The sequence below is a fragment of the Dryas octopetala genome, chromosome 2 (assembly GCF_963921425.1).
Source record: "Dryas octopetala chromosome 2, drDryOcto1.1, whole genome shotgun sequence".
Taxonomy (NCBI): domain Eukaryota; kingdom Viridiplantae; phylum Streptophyta; class Magnoliopsida; order Rosales; family Rosaceae; genus Dryas; species Dryas octopetala.
Genome location: NC_141367.1, coordinates 32404591 through 32420352, shown reverse-complemented (window position 1 = coordinate 32420352; position 15762 = coordinate 32404591). Strand labels below are relative to the sequence as shown.

The following is a 15762-nucleotide window of genomic DNA, read 5'->3' as shown; positions in this document are numbered from 1 at the left end:
TCCCAAAAGAAGAAAATTGCATGCTCAAGCCTCTGTGACACCTCCAGCCCCCCCCAAAAAAAAATCTGTTACACCTAATCAACTACTGATTATTAAGAAGTTCCATTTTACAAAAATCGGGCTTTGAAATTTCACAGGCATTTGGCAATGGATAGCAGAAAAATTCATGTTTAGGATTCAGGAAAGAGTGGATGAATCCACTCATGCCAGGTTGATTCAGTCAGTAAATACTGCTCTGGTTTAATTTCAATTTCTACAGAAAAATAGGAAATTCTTTTCTACTTGATATGTCTAGGAAGCTACTAACAACCAAGAAAATCTTGATTTGACATCTCCAACTGCAAATGAAGGCAGTTGTCGTATAACTCACAAAGTTGCAAATTTCCAATGCTTGACAACAAAAGGAAATGTTTGTCCCTGAGACAAGCATGATTTTAAGTACTAAAACATCAGAATGGCTAGACATTGTTTGCAGCATTACACAATATACAAGCCAAAGAAGTTTTTTTTTTCTTTCCTTAAACTTAATCAGAAACGATTCTATATGACAAGAATAAAGAAGCTGTATCATATGAGAAACAAACAAATACTGGTCATCACATGAATATTGAATTGAGCCATATCTTACATATATTTATAATCACATACCTGCTGTAAATAGAGCCATTACAGACTTTCAGTAACCAGTTGCTAACCACAGAATTGATGGTTTAAATTGCGGCGTTTCAAGAAATCCTAAATCTAAACCATCAGTTCTATAAAAATTCCAATTTTCTTTATCAGTAGCATTTCAAAAAGTTAGAACTTTAATTTAAAATGCTATGGAACTTATGAAAGAGAAGTTTGATGTGAAAAATGAGATGGTGTACAGGCACTGCTTTGCTATACATTTATTCTCATGGATCTAGGGGTCCAGGACAAGGGATTCAGTGATGATTACCATATTTTGAGGTGTTGTACAATCAAAAAGTTGGCAAACTTTTTATAATTAAAAATATATGACATTTTGCAAGAGAAAGAGAATGAGGGATGTACTTCACAGTTCAACCAACCTAGGTAGATGCAATTTCAATCTCATATTTCCTCATTATAGGAGTAGCATGCACAGCATATCCAGTTACAGTTTGAGAGGAATCCGAACCAATAGCGCTAGTGTCATATGTTGCATCTGAATGTGCATAGACAGGTTCGTTAAGGTATGGAGTGCCTGGCATCAAGTGCTGAAATGGGTTAATTGAAGGTCTAGGAATCTCAAGTGATCCTTCCAACATTTTCACCACAATACTCATCAAAGGCCTCAATTCAGGCCTATACTGAACACACCAGAGAGCTGTCTTTACCATTCTCTCTGCCCTCTCTTTATCTTTCTCCTCTATCCCACAAACCACCATTAGCTCTCCTAGATCTCCACGTTCAAACTTCTTCCATACCCACCTTGGGAACCAGTCTTGGCTGTCTAGAAGATTGATGTCAAGGTTCCTTCTCCTACCTATGATCTCAAACAATAGCATTCCAAAGCTGTAGACATCACATTTGTGGGTTACAGGAAACCGCAGCCAAAGTTCGGGTGCAGCATAACCAGGAGTCCCCCTCCCACCTGTCATGGTTATATGAGTATTGTCCCTGTTAGAGAGCTTGGCCAATCCGAAATCAGCTACTTTGGGAATTAAATTTGCATCCAAAAGAATATTTTCAGGCTTTATATCATAATGGACTATTCGTTGTTGGCATTCTTCATGCAAGTAAGCGATCCCTCTGGCTGTCCCAACCGCGATTTCATGAAGCTTTTCAAATTGTAAGTTATTTTTTCCGCGGAATAAGAACTTGTCAAGGGAGCCATTTGCCATGTACTCATAAACAAGTGCTCTGAGGTGTCTCTCAAAGCAAAATCCGTGAAGACGGACCAGATTGAAATGATGAATTCTTCCAATTGTACTAACTTCTGCCATAAATTGTTCCTCAATTCTCTTGTTTGAGCTCCCATTTAGAACTTTCACTGCTACAAGAGTTCCATTACTAAATATCCCTTTATAAACTGCACCAAAACCTCCTGAACCCAACAAGTTGGTGAAGTTATCAGTTGCAATCCGAAGTTGCTGAGATGTGAACCTGATTGGCTTCTCTCTTTCCATATCATTTAGAAACTTGTCCATTGTGAGTGTCAGAAAGTCTGGATTAGCAGGGCTGCCCTTCTGACTTCTTTTCTTGCATACTACAACAATGATAACGATCTTCACAAGGAGCACTGCAAAATGTCAGAAATCAATGAAAAACCATTAGCATTTCACTATTATTGCTTTTTCTGGAAAAAAAAAAGAAACAAGTAATTAACAAACCAAGGCAGAAAATAAAAGGAAAAGGGAGAGAGAGAAATCTTACACAAGCCAAAAACAATGGCAGCTGTCTCTCCAGTACTACTTGACGCTGCACTCGACATTAATCGGGAGACAGATTACAATAGAATGAAAAGCGTTCAACAATGTCGCAAATGTGCAAGAGTAGCAGAATTTAGATTACCCAAGACAAAATATTTTCATTAAGAGGAAGAACATTGCATATGAATTTCATTACAGGGCTATAAGGGAAGAACATTGTGGAAAGTCCATTCTTTGACTACTGAAACTATTCTAATGCCATCCTTTCATTATCCCATGAATAATGTTGAAGCCGTGTGGGGTTTCCATGACAATTCTGAGATAACAAGGACGGCAATGAAACATATAAGTTAAAGCATTACAACAATATTAATGCTCCAAATAGATTCTTAGCTGGAACCTTGCTTTGTTTTATCCTATTTGGACTACATATGAAGAAGCAAACAGTGATAAGTCCCAGGATATAATTATTATAAGAAAACAAAAACGGATTAGACCAGGGAAATTATCCCGTATGAATTCATAAATGTTTAATATATATATATATATGTATACACAGGCTCCTTCTATTGAGGTATACATTCGCTTATAATATATATATATGGAGGTAGCTGTCATGACTAAATTATACCGTGTGGGCCCCAATAGGGTATACCTCAACATAAATAAGTTAAAGTATACCTCAATAGAAAAAGTCTGTATATATATATATATATAAAATTTAGTCATGACAACTACCTCTAAATATATATATTATAAGCGAATGTATACCTCAATAGAAGGAGCCTGTATATCTATATATATATATATATTAAACATTTATGAATTCATACGATATAATTTCCCTGGTCTAATCTGTTTTTGTTTTCTTATAATAATTATATCCTGGGACTTATCACTGTTTGCTTCTTCATATGTAGTCCAAATAGGATAAAACAAAGCAAGGTTCCAGCTAAGAATCTATTTGGAGCTTTAATATTGTTGTAATGCTCTAACTTATATGTTTCATTGCCGTCCTTGTTATCTCAGAATTGTCATGGAAACCCCACACGGCTTCAACATTATTCATGGGATAATGAAAGGATGACATTAGAATAGTTTCAGTAGTCAAAGAATGGACTTACCACAATGTTCTTCCCTTATAGCCCTGTAATGAAATTCATATGCAATGTTCTTCCTCTTATTGAAAATATTTTGTCTTGGGTAATCTAAATTCTGCTACTCTTGCACATTTGCGACATTGTTGAACGCTTTTCATTCTATTGTAATATATCAAAATGTTTAAGGAAACAAGGTCTATGGACATAGTCACAAAATACAAGTGACAGGAACGGCTACATATGGAGACATTGCAAACGACATGGTCTCATGACAGGAAAAGACGTAGGAAAGCTACTATATTATTAATTACTACCAACTTGCTCAGACTGCAGCTGAAAACTTGCTCTGTTTGAGTGGTGGTCTTTTAGTTGCAAACTGCAAAGGATGATGTGGGTTGGGGTTAGGAAAGCTCACTAACTGTTAATAATGGCTATGGCAAATGGGAGAGAACCCATGTCATAAATGGTTTCTTGGTGAAGGGACCACGAACCCTCCAAGAACTGCAGAGAATCCAAATCCGTTTAAGAAACCTCCTTTCAATCTAAATTTGATATAACTTGTTGACTACAGTCTTGGTTTCTGAGAAGTGAGAAGGAGATCTGATCACTTTTCCTATCTCAACTGGGACCTTGATGTGGTAGCTGTCATTATTATTAACCTGGAGTCTTGAGGGTTCCTTTCACACAAAATGGACAATAAACCCTTAAAAAACCTATTGTAGTATGTAAGCTCTATGTATTGGATAAATTTAATCTTACAAGCTTGCAAATCAAATCAATTCTATTAATTTCTTTGGAATTAATTTGACCTTGAACATTCTATCATGCACTAAATAATGCATCCATTTTTTATTCCCATTCTTATCATGCAACTATACTGTCTAGGACAGCTATATTGGGTTCCAAATGCTTAGAATACAACACCCAGCTCTCCCCACTCAAAAGATCAAGCATAATCCTCCATTTTGAGTTGACCAAAAGCTAGATCTCTGATTTAGAGCTGCTGAGAGCTTCTCCGACTAGATTTTGCAGTGATGAGGGACAACAGGAATACATACCAAAACAAAAAAGCATCTTCCACAATGGTAAGTTGCAAATTACGGCTTTTACGGAGCATACAAATATATCAACAATCCCAAGGTACAGAACCCATAAATCGAAATAAATAAGCTGGCAGCTTATAGTACAAGAACAAAAGTTTGGCTGAAAACTACAGATTTATATGAGATTACATGGCTATGAACTGTTAGACAATCAAACTCAGCTGTTGCAGTAGGCACAGAATTGGATTAACCAGAATCCGAGATGTTGGCTGGACTCTACACATATTCAGATGCATTTCTGCTACTCCATACATAAGTATATAGATATAGTATACTCAAAAGAAGTCTGCACGAGCTCTCTCTTGCAAGTAATTCTGCAAACCAACATAATTTCCCAGTTGAAAAGCTGAAGAACGATTCCAGTATAGCATAAAGTGGAATTTAAACATCATGTTACCTGTCCACCAAGCATGTTACACACTCTGCATTTTGCTAGATATCTCTTTTGCATTTGCATCGCCCTTTTCCTGCAATCAAGAAAAAGGATCAAGTCATCAGTAACTAATAACAACAACAAGGATCGAGTCAATGGTTACAAATAACAGAAACAATGATCAAGTAAGCTGAATGTTGAGATAATAAGTTGAGAAATGGTGACAGAGATGACGAAGATGATGATCATAATTTGCCCAACTCTAACAGGGGAGCCTAAATTTAGTAAATGCGAGAAGTCCATATACTTTTGCTGACGTTTATGAGAGACGTCTAAATTTAAAAATTTCAAGAAAAAGAAAAAAAGAGGCCCAAAACAAAATTAGGATGACATCAATGACAGTATCATGATTAGAAATAAAAATAGTAATTATAATACACCCTTTACAGAACAGACAAATCAGATGGCAATATTAAAACTGACAGGCCTACCTGGTCCAACCAGGCAAACCAAATTATAAAATCAAATTTCATGCAGCTGTGATAAGTCTATTCAGTCCCCAGATCAAAATAGCAGTTTATATTAAATTTCTTGGTAGCCCATGAACCAATTATCGGCTGAATATTTTGCTTCAAAATTTGGACTTAAGTGGAAATTTCCTCTCACTTTCCAGAATAAAAAATCCAGAGTAATTTTTATTTTTCTCCGGCCTAGTATCTGAAAACAGTGGATCCTTATCCACTGTTGAACCAAATATTTTGATGGATTCGCTTAAAAAAAGAAAAGACAAAGGAGATAAAATGAAATAAAAAACCAAAGAACAAAGCTGAAACTCCATTTGGAAAGACCACAGGGGATTTTAATCCATCAGATTCAAATAACACAATATTCCCTATCGCAAAGTAACATGGCATGACAAAGAAAGGAATAGGAAGAAATTGAGAAAGAAAGAAAAATAAGAAACAAGGCACCAGCCTATAAAACATAGTCTTGGGCTGCAAAAGAAGGTACTTCTCTAACAAAGTCACAACCGTGACATCAGAAAATCAAGAAGCTCTATACAAGCCAAATCAAAACCTTAAGGTCATGACAGAATGGCGCATTCAACACAAGTTTTGCACTCATTAGACACATGATACACAACTAAAATGCATTAATTACATTTCAAACGTGTTATTTTGAATTTATCCCTATTTACATTTTACAAAAAGTAAATTAAAAAATAAGGCTGTTCTTGTAAACTATCTTAGGATTAGGTGTCAATTTTACCTTATGGCATCCAACTCTGAGGACCTAATACTCCATACAATGCATCTTTGATATTCCGTATTATATTACAAATCGTCTTAATGGATACTTAAACTCGTTATTCTTACAGTGAATACTCTTGGTCATTCTACTAGAGAAGCATTTGACATGGAAAGAGGAACAAGTGTTTAACCTAATTTAATATCCTTTCTTTGCTTTTAAGAGACCAAGATTCTGGTTCTCTTTGTGTTAAGCACCTGTTACAAATTAATTTTGTAAACGAACAACAGAAAGAATTTGAAAATAACCCCCTTCTTTTACCAAAGAATTAATTAAATAGCCCGGAGATCCAAAGATGTTTTTGATGTAATGAATAGGTCTTAGGAAGACATTGATATATGCGAAACAGAATCTCATAAGATAAGAAGTGTTAATATAAATACATATGCATCAATTGTATGAGGGTGTATGAAACAAAGGAAATACAACAATTTAACTCAATTGCTTATATCAGAATAGATGAACATATGCACGCTACAATGTATCCAGAGCTAAATTTAACAACAAAATCAACTAAAGCCACTAAACATTACAACATAAGAGCACGTCGAAAAGTAACTAAGTTCTAGGAATGCAAGCAATCAAATGCTTACCAATCCCTTGCTCTCATAATAATCATCTAGTGCCCACTGATATTTTGACTGATTCAATCCAAACCAGCGTGCCAAATGATCATCCAAACTTGAATGTGCTGCAAAATAACCGATGAGATGACCTAACATCATTAACCTAGAAAATATCAATGAAAGTAGCACTAAAACTACAACTCAGATTTCACATGATACAGGACTGGAGAAACTATAACACAAGTGTTCATGCTGAATTCGTCTTTCAGTTTCTGCAAACCATAACATAATAAAATCTATTATCTATTTTCCCATAAACCAAACGTGGGTTATAAAATCACATATAGAGCTCTGCTTACTATTCAACAAGCATGAAAAAATAAAATTAAATGAATTAAAACATCAAATGTAGTGGATTTCTAGTTTCCCTAACAAACAGCATCATTTACATTCATTTAATCTATTATTCAGAGTAAAAATTCATCTAGGTTGTTTTGCTTTTTCATTTGTTCTTCGCTAAAGTCCCAATTTTGCTTCATTTTCCTCTACTTTCCCAACCACCAAACAGAGCACAAGAAAAAAGATAGTAACAAAAGCATGCATTACCATTCTGCACTTTGGTGACGGCATTCTTGAAAAACCCCAAAACAAAGCCATTGGCCGCAGAATCCGAACCGGCAACGGGCTTAACAAATTGCTGAGGCGGCGTCTGAACCCGAGGCGTCTGAACCGGAGTCGTCTGAACCGGAGGAAGCTGAACGGGAGGAGGCGGGACCACCTTCTTAGGGGAATCAAGGACCGGTTCAGATGGTTTTGGTGTGGAGGGTGGAGTCATGAAGACAGTGTAAGGACCAATCTTGCCGATCATCGGAGGGGGAGTGGAGTCCCTGTTGATGGCCATCTGGGTTCTGTTTGGTTCGGCGAAAAATGAGAGAAAATATTGTGGGATCTTTGTGGGTTTTGAGTGAGGAGTAGCTTAGAGTGAAGTGATGAGTGATCTTGTGTGAGTGAGTTGGTACTTGGTGGATACAAGAACAAGTACTGTCTACTTCACGCAACCCAACTGGTCAGATCTTTGTCTTTGCGACTACTTCTAGATTGGGGAATTTTCTTTTTATTTTTTATTTTGATAATAATTTGGTTTGCTACTTGCTAGCACAGGAATGGATTATGGAACTTCTGTCTTCTGATTCTCTGGCAGTGGCAGATATGTTATTTCCCCCTTGTTTGGGAAACATCTTATTTGCCCTTAATCAGCTATAATATATATGTCAAAAGACATTTTATTTGCCCTTAATCAGCTATAGTATATATGTCAAAAGACATTTTTCGCCCATATAGTTTGTTCCAACTTGTATTGGGTTATTTTATTTTTATTTTTTTATTATTTATTATTTTCCCTTTTTTGTTCATTATCATTTTCGGTCCAAAGTCCAAACCATCAAAGGAGTTTATTTTCTTCCATTTTCATTGATCATATTCTCCATTGAGAAACTCAAATTGGATTTCTTTTTTATTAGAATGACCTTGGAGTATCTTAAGAGCATTTTTGAGATTCTAAATCTATTTTCAATTTTGTTTCATGCTCATATGAAGTAGTTGGGGTGGTGGGGAGTGCAATGGTGCTAACGGTACCCTAAGTTGCTGACATTTGATAACAACTATGATGGAAATGGTTTACGGTTGTGAAACATTAGTTTTCCTAATCAAGGCTTAAATGGACATGAAATTCTTGGTTGAAAATCAGCCCTATACTCAATCTCAATCTAGCCCCTACTAGAGGAGAAAAACTTTCGTCCTCACATCAATCAGCGTCTTAGCGTAGCATGACAAACCAACAATAAAACTACACATTGTCGTTTTTGTAGGTTCAACTTTTAAAATTTAAAAATTTGTAGCATCCATGTCCAAATCACCGCATCCCAGTCTATTGTCACTTGTAACTCACACAAGTGAGAAATCATGATTCATGCCCACTCCAAGCCAAAAACATATGCAAAACTTATTCCAATCAATCATTACCATTGCAGCAATTAGCAAAGACTCCATGTCACAAACTGAGCAAGTGGATACAATGGGGAACAGAACTACAGTAAAATTTACATAACCGTAACAAATTTATCTGCCTGTGTAAAGAAGAAACTGTGAAACTGAGAGCAAAGATCAGGGCAGCAAACAAAAGAAGCCACATCCTTCAAGGCTGAAATTGTCAAATCTCAATAAAACCATTTCAGTCAGAAAAAGGTGATCTGGACCCAAAAGTGGCACCACCATGTTCTGCAGAGTTGGGGTGCTGGCTTCTTCAGAAATCTGCCTCACAATCTTTGCTTGTATATCTATTAAGCTGGATAACATACTTTAGATGAGTGAAGGAGAGCTGAAACAAAGATTCATTACATATATAGAGGACTAGCAAACGTCACTATAAACATGCATCTCTTTCTCGTTTGGTTCAAATAACACATAGGCATAATAAGAAACTAAGTCTACATATGTAAACCTACCTGTCCATTATATATACTACTAACCTGACAAGGAAGAATTATTCATTGTCCGTACTGAAGGGCAGTCTCACACAAACCTCACATAAAACAAACGTGGTTTCAAGTCACTCTTGAAAATAACTGAAAGTTCATCCCGAGCCAGAACAATTCCACATTAGTTATGTGCACAACCAGTAACACCCAAAACAAGTCCTGACTAAAATAACATTTTTCAAGAGCTATTACCGACTGAAACAGCAATCTCTGCTAACTGATTCCTCATAATGATCTCAAATCTTGCAGTTGAAGGCTTCTGTGACCCTTGGTTACAGCGTGGTGTTACCATATACACTCTTAATCAGATTACAGAGCTTGCCAGCGAAAGCTCATGGATCTCACTTAACATCCACTCCTCTCCAGTTTGACCACCAAGAACAATCGCCCTTGTCCCCCCAACAACACAAGTACTATGTCCCCAGGCGAACCTTGGGGGCCGCCCAGGTACATTTAATATCCTCCATGTAGGTTTCTCATCTGTTGGATCCAGGAGATAAAGTTGTGAGGCAGAGTGAAGACCAGCAACAGACCCACCAAAGATCAGGATTCTACCACCTGGGAGGCTCACAGCTACATGATCAAGTCTAGGAGGAGGAGCTATACCCCCTGGATTGCCAGCACCAGGCATTCCACTTCCCGTAACACACCTCCAACACGGTTCATCCTCACTCAAATCCATTGTGAACACATCACTGGAACGGAAGCGAAGTGGACCACTCTTGGCTAGGCCCCCAAACATCAAAATCTTCCTACCACCATATACGGACAGTGTGTGACCCAATCTGGAAGGGGGCTTCCATGCTACTGGTATCTCCCTCCAGATAGGTTTCTCCATTGAGAGATCAAGCAAAAAAGTGTCACTAAGGAGTACTCCAGAATCTGCACAACCACCTGAAACTATCAACTTGGTGCCATCAAGAGTACAGGAACTGTGCCATGATCTTGGAAGCGGAGGAGCCAACCCAGATATTTCACGCCAAGTTGGAGACTTTGCATCCAAATCCAGTACAAAAACATCATTTAGCAAGCCTTGCCTTCCACAGCCTCCAAATACCACCAAATTGGATCCATTCACACAAGAAAGTGTATGACCCCAACGACCAGGAGGAGGAGAGCTCACTTGGACATGCTGCCACTCTGGATTACTGGAATTTAGATCCAATACGAAGGTGTCATTCATCGGTTGCATATTAACCCCTTCACCACCAAAAAGGACAACACGATTGCCAACTGCACAAGCACTAAAGTTACAGCGTGAGGGTTCGATAGCACCTCCAACAGTGACCTTTCTCCATGTAGCTGCTTCAAGAGTAGTCAGCTCTCGTGCCAGCCTACCCCACCCTAGTCTCTTTGCACCGGGCACAGCCTCTAAAACAAGAGTTGTTTCACTACCCCATGCATTTTGGCAGACCATTCTCCAAAGGTCCTCATTCTTTGTAATATCATACAGCCGCCTACAGACTGACCCAACAGATCCAATGTCTCTAGGTGTCAACTTTGATAGTATCTTGAGAGAAAGAACCTCATCACTCAATTGCAATATCCCACAGACCCCACGACAAATATTTCGCTCCCCCATGGGAACACCAAGACGGAAAGAGGAAAGACAAGAACGAAACCGATCAGAAGATTTTGCAGACTCCTTGATTGAAGTACCAGGCACTGGACCTAGATCAACATCTGCCTCTGTGAAGAACTGGATTCCAATGACATGAGTTATCATATCCTCATCCCCATATATAGGCGTCAGGCGCAATCTATTTATCATGGGAGATCCATCTTTCCTAAAGTTTAATAACTCGCCTTGGAATTCAATGCCCTCCTCTAGGCATCTTTTAATTTCTGAAATTACTGTAGAATCCACCAGTGGATGCCTCCTTTTTGCAAATGGCCCTCTATATTGCAAAAAACGGCTGTAACAAAAATACACAACATCAAAACAAAACAGAAAAATAGAGGGAGAGATGCATTATTTCTGAAGCTAATATTATACACTAAACCCTGAGAGAGAGAGATAAAGATAATAGAATTAAAAATAGATGAGTATACCTCCTGTAGGATTTATTTTCTTATGGGTATTTTGGGGTTATTAAAAAAATTTGAGGGCAATTTTGGTATAAAGCAATGACTCCACACGGAATGGGAGTTAATACCAACTTTCCCCCAAGGGGTGTGATAGCTCTAAATGGGGTAATTACAAATTTTGGAGTGGGCCCCACTTACTTTTTGATTCCCAAATGTAAGTAACCATAGGATTTGAATGGAATGGGAATGACTCTCATTCCATGTTAGTAAACGTATTCTAATTGATGAATTTTCTCTTCAACTACCATGCCATGGGGGGGAATTTTTTTTTTTTTTTTCCTCTTAATAATCACTTGGGCTTTTGGTGTATTATACTGATGATAGCATAAAAGACCTGTTAAATTTTCAAAGCTTCTTGATTTGTCAAATTAGATATATATATTTGAAAAATTATCTTCATCTCTCTCTACAGGAGGTATGCTCATCTATTTTTTACAGGGTTTTTTAGTAATTAAATTAGATTGGATTCTGATTCATGACTATGGTAAACACATGAGTGGGAATAATTAGTAAACAACTTAATGGGAATGACTCCTCCCCACTCCAATTCCTTTTCTTTCTCATTCCATGTTAGTAAAGGTGACCTTATAGGATATTGAACTACACAGTTGTTTAGATAGATTTTAAATGCTAAGTAATACTAGTCTAGCTCAATGACCATCCAAATATTTTAGTCACACTTAAAAAGTGATAATTAAACATTCACGGACCAGATCAAATCATTTTTCAAGCTTTTGCTCCTAATAAAATGCTTCAAGAAAAATTTAGTTAAGCCACACACACCAACAGGTACACAAACTTGCACACGCACAAATCATGATTTGGAGGTTCTCTACACAGTGGTGAATATTTCAGCTTTATGCTATTTGAAAGTGGTCAATTACTTCATAGTTTCTGAAGGTCCAAAGAGATTGCCATAGAAGGTAGGAAAAGCATAGGATAATACATGTTTCAAGAGACGGTCCACAGAGATTGTATGGTGCTTGGTTGAAATAAAATTTTGTTTCCAATAATAAAAAAAAATAAAAAAATAAAAATCTTATCAACATTTTACAGTGCCACAACATGTCAGTTTTCTTTACTAAATGATGAAAGTCAAGCCTAGCTGAATGAATCCATAATAACCACGGCACATTGACCTCAACCAAGGAACAAACCAACCAAGAAATTGATCCCCATTTTCTCAACCGAAAAACAAACAACTCATTACCAAACAAAAGCACAACCCTAATCAATTAGGAGCCAGAACAATGGAACCAAAGAATAAAGCTAAGCAAAAAGAAATTCCATCCCATTCCCAGATAGTAACATTTCACTGAGTGCAGTCAAACCTATATTATTACACAAATGACTATGAAAGAACCATGAGTGTGCACTTATTTTTTTATATCTAATAATTAAAGAACTTATGCAATTATAAACTAGTCAGCCTGACACCTCAACCCAAAACCAAAAAAAAGGCAGCTTGGTATTCCATTAATCTAACCAAGATCTGACCAAATATAGAAAAGAGGCATGCAAAATCAGTCTAATTCCACAAGATTTTCAAGGATAAACCTCTTCCTAATATGGAAAAAATTCATTTTCAGAGAGAAAAAATTATAAACTAAAGTTTGCCCACCTTTATTGTGTTATTAAATGACAGTACGGCAAATTAATTTACTAGAAAAACTATACAATACACCTTTAATTAAAGGCATCTTGAAGGTGTTAAATTATATAAAAGGTGTCCATACTATATTAAAAAGGATTCAGAGATAATTACACATATGTTGATACTACTTCAGCAAAAAAACATGGCACTCATGAACCCTTTACATCAAAAAAATTATAACTAACAGGAAATACGCTGGAAAACACACCTAAGATGTAATTTGTGTCAATAAAATTACAAGGACTAATATCTCTCAAGCCCAAATAAAAGCTATCAAATTCAATACTTTTTGTAGTGAGAATCGGGGAAATTCAATAATTTTCACACATAGCCAAATACATCAAAAAAAGATAACCTAAGATGCAATTGTGTCAAGGAACCTATTAGGACTAATAGCTCGCAAGAATTATTGTAGTAACTATCAAATTCAACAATTCTATTTGCAAGAGAATTAGATTTATGGCCTCCTAGTGGGCGTCTTTTGTCTAAGCACTCTAAAGATGTTCCCTGTAGTGTGATTCATCTTGACTGGAGTGGAGTTTTTTATTGAGTGTGGCTTGTTTTGTTTCTTTTGCATTGTGTTTTCTAATCGGTGTATCTAGATGGACTGCTTGTCCATCTCATTTTGTACTTCTTTCCTATCTTCTATAAAGTTCTTGTTCCTTATACAGTTCTTTCCTTTCTTCTATCAAAGGTTTAACCTTCGACGGAAACAGAACAGGATGACAAGCCCAACACGGCAACACCCAAATACAGAACAAAAACCTTGCATCACATTATAACCTGAAATTTATAATTTTCTTTAATAACTACAACATGAAATCTTTGTATTTGCTCCTACAGCTAGTAACCACTAAACACAACATGCCGTATCTCTAGTCTCATAACCCCACGGCTACCTATCTGCCCATATACAATCCAAACTAATTATTTGCAACTCCAATTTGCTTACTTTGCATCCAATTTGAAAACCCAAACAAATCCCTAGACAGACTCAAATTGGTTACTAGCATGCTTGTATAACCTTGCACTCACAAACACATGAGCTTCCCAATGCCAACCACAACTATCATAACCTACATCAAAACTACCCAATCCGAAATACCCATTACGCAGCTACTCAAACAAAGAAAAACATATTGCCCTACAATTTTCAGCAACCAAATTAAGCATTTCCAAAAATTGAAAATGAAAATCCAGCTAAACCAGCTAAAACAAAAAAAAAATTGAAACCCAAAATCCCCAATTGAAACCCTAAAACCAAAAACCCAGATAGAGAAACTGACCAATTTCGACCGAGGACCTCCTCGGCTCGGTAGCCGGTGATCATTTCGAAGACGGTGTTGACGTAGATAATAGGATGGTCAGGGTCGATAAAGTCGGTGACAACGAACCCACACGGCGCAGTTTGGAGCAAATTCTCGACCGGAAAAGGAAGTGGGCCTGGGCCTGGGCCCCCAATATCATCATCATCGTTGAACGACAAGCTCTCCTCTTCCTCTTCTTCAGCGCTCAGATCCGAATTGCTATCCCACTCCATTATTTGCTCAATCCACCCGAACAATTACTCTTTCAACCCATGAATCAAACCAGAAACTATTCTCAGCAAAAACGCAAAAGATCACGAACACAGCGAATGTGTGAGAGAGGGTGAGGTTGAGAAGGAAACGAGTGGTAGGCAGTGTTTCGCAAGTTAGCTAAAGCCTAACGGTTGGTCGGCTCGATTTTAATTCACTTGGATCGAATTGTGCGACCCAGAAAATTAAACAATTCCAAACAAACAAAGAAAATGTTGCTCTCTCTCTCTCTCTCTGGCAGCGTTTGGCAAGTTCGCTACTAGTGCCGAATGCACGGTCATTGGGTCAGCTCCATTTTAGTAACGATGGGATTGCACGCCCAGGAAAAGTATTCCTCGGGGGACCGCCTAGGATTTGTTGGGACAAAATATCTGGAATTCGGGTCGGGTTTTATGAAGTGGTGGGTGGGTGCGGATATTGGGTTGTTGGGTTGTGATAGAAGTTGTTACTTGTTAGAACCCAACCTACTATATGTTACAACTTTTGTTTTTTTGTGGGAATTACATGTTACTACTTTCAACTATGTGGGTTATGATATAAAATAATTTGTTTCTCTAAAGTTTCATCATAAATTTTAGTTTTATTTTTGTTTTGAGAGGCGTCCTATTTTTTACAGCAATTATGATCATTTTTTTTTTTAACTAAGTCGTATTCTATAATTTCAAATAAAACATATCCTACGTAATTTTATGTGTGATTTTTTCTATTAAAACACGAGTTTAAAAGTTTATAAGAATTAGAATTTAGTATTTAAAATTTATATTAGAAAGATAATATAAAAATTTAATGATCGGCTTGGACAACGAGCATAAATCAACAAAAAAAAAATTTGAAAAGAATCCAACTCCGTTATTGTTCCAGTTTTATCAGCAACAATCGGTATTCCTTTGATTTGATGGTTTTGAGGGAATAAGTGCAATTATTTGCAAATTATCATGTGTCAAATGGCTTATCTAAACTTACTCTAACAGTTTTGACAAATTTTTGAAAAAAGTTGTACTATTATACATTGAACTGTTGAGTCAGAAATTTTGGTGTGACTGACTGAGAAAGGTGCTTAATCCATGCGGGCTTATTTAAT

At 36.9% G+C, this 15762-nt stretch overlaps 3 protein-coding genes across 5 annotated transcripts; all 3 read right to left on the bottom strand.

The window, feature by feature from the left end:
* Nucleotides 1-1052: 1052 nt before the first annotated feature.
* Nucleotides 1053-2437, bottom strand: LOC147295839 (rust resistance kinase Lr10-like). 2 transcript variants are annotated; one of them, XM_086234221.1, is made up of 2 exons: nucleotides 2385-2437; nucleotides 1053-2253 (listed from the first exon to the last, which is right to left on the bottom strand). In XM_086234221.1, the coding sequence occupies exons 1-2, from the start codon at nucleotides 2435-2437 to the stop codon at nucleotides 1053-1055; spliced, it is 1254 nt and encodes a 417-aa protein (XP_086090347.1). The 2 variants fall into 2 exon arrangements, with proteins under 2 accessions (XP_086090347.1, XP_086090348.1); XM_086234222.1 differs by having other exon boundaries at nucleotides 1053-2245; nucleotides 2380-2422.
* Nucleotides 2438-4598: 2161 nt separating this feature from the next.
* LOC147295838 (hydroxyproline-rich glycoprotein family protein) lies at nucleotides 4599-7932 on the bottom strand. The gene is made up of 4 exons (XM_086233464.1): nucleotides 7432-7932; nucleotides 6853-6950; nucleotides 4976-5045; nucleotides 4599-4892 (listed from the first exon to the last, which is right to left on the bottom strand). Exons 1-3 carry the CDS (start codon nucleotides 7724-7726, stop codon nucleotides 4992-4994), a joined length of 447 nt encoding a protein of 148 aa, XP_086089590.1. The 5' UTR covers nucleotides 7727-7932; the 3' UTR covers nucleotides 4599-4892; nucleotides 4976-4991.
* Nucleotides 7933-8959: 1027 nt separating this feature from the next.
* Nucleotides 8960-14935, bottom strand: ZTL (Galactose oxidase/kelch repeat superfamily protein). 2 transcript variants are annotated; one of them, XR_015120164.1, is made up of 3 exons: nucleotides 14391-14935; nucleotides 9354-11278; nucleotides 8960-9169 (listed from the first exon to the last, which is right to left on the bottom strand). XR_015120164.1 is itself a non-coding variant. In XM_086230318.1 (2 exons), exons 1-2 carry the CDS (start codon nucleotides 14642-14644, stop codon nucleotides 9667-9669), a joined length of 1866 nt encoding a protein of 621 aa, XP_086086444.1. In that variant the 5' UTR covers nucleotides 14645-14935; the 3' UTR covers nucleotides 8960-9666. The 2 variants fall into 2 exon arrangements, 1 of the variants encoding a protein (XP_086086444.1); XM_086230318.1 differs by having other exon boundaries at nucleotides 8960-11278.
* Between the last annotated feature and the right edge of the window lie 827 nt (nucleotides 14936-15762).

What these genes read in the sequence shown, in the direction of transcription:
- LOC147295839 (XM_086234221.1), bottom strand. Translation starts at nt 2,437, where the DNA reads ATGTCGAGTGCAGCGTCAAGTAGTACTGGAGAGACAGCTGCCATTGTT. An exon ending in ACAGCTGCCATTGTTTTTGG is followed by an intron (nt 2,254 to 2,384) that starts CTTGTGTAAGAT and finishes TGATTTCTGACA; the next exon opens with TTTTGCAGTGCTCCTTGTGA.
- LOC147295838 (XM_086233464.1), bottom strand. Translation starts at nt 7,726, where the DNA reads ATGGCCATCAACAGGGACTCCACTCCCCCTCCGATGATCGGCAAGATT. An exon ending in CGTCACCAAAGTGCAGAATG is followed by an intron (nt 6,951 to 7,431) that starts GTAATGCATGCT and finishes GTTATTTTGCAG; the next exon opens with CACATTCAAGTTTGGATGAT. An exon ending in ATTATGAGAGCAAGGGATTG is followed by an intron (nt 5,046 to 6,852) that starts GTAAGCATTTGA and finishes TCTTGATTGCAG; the next exon opens with GAAAAGGGCGATGCAAATGC.
- ZTL (XM_086230318.1), bottom strand. Translation starts at nt 14,644, where the DNA reads ATGGAGTGGGATAGCAATTCGGATCTGAGCGCTGAAGAAGAGGAAGAG. An exon ending in GAGGTCCTCGGTCGAAATTG is followed by an intron (nt 11,279 to 14,390) that starts GTCAGTTTCTCT and finishes TTTTTGTTACAG; the next exon opens with CCGTTTTTTGCAATATAGAG.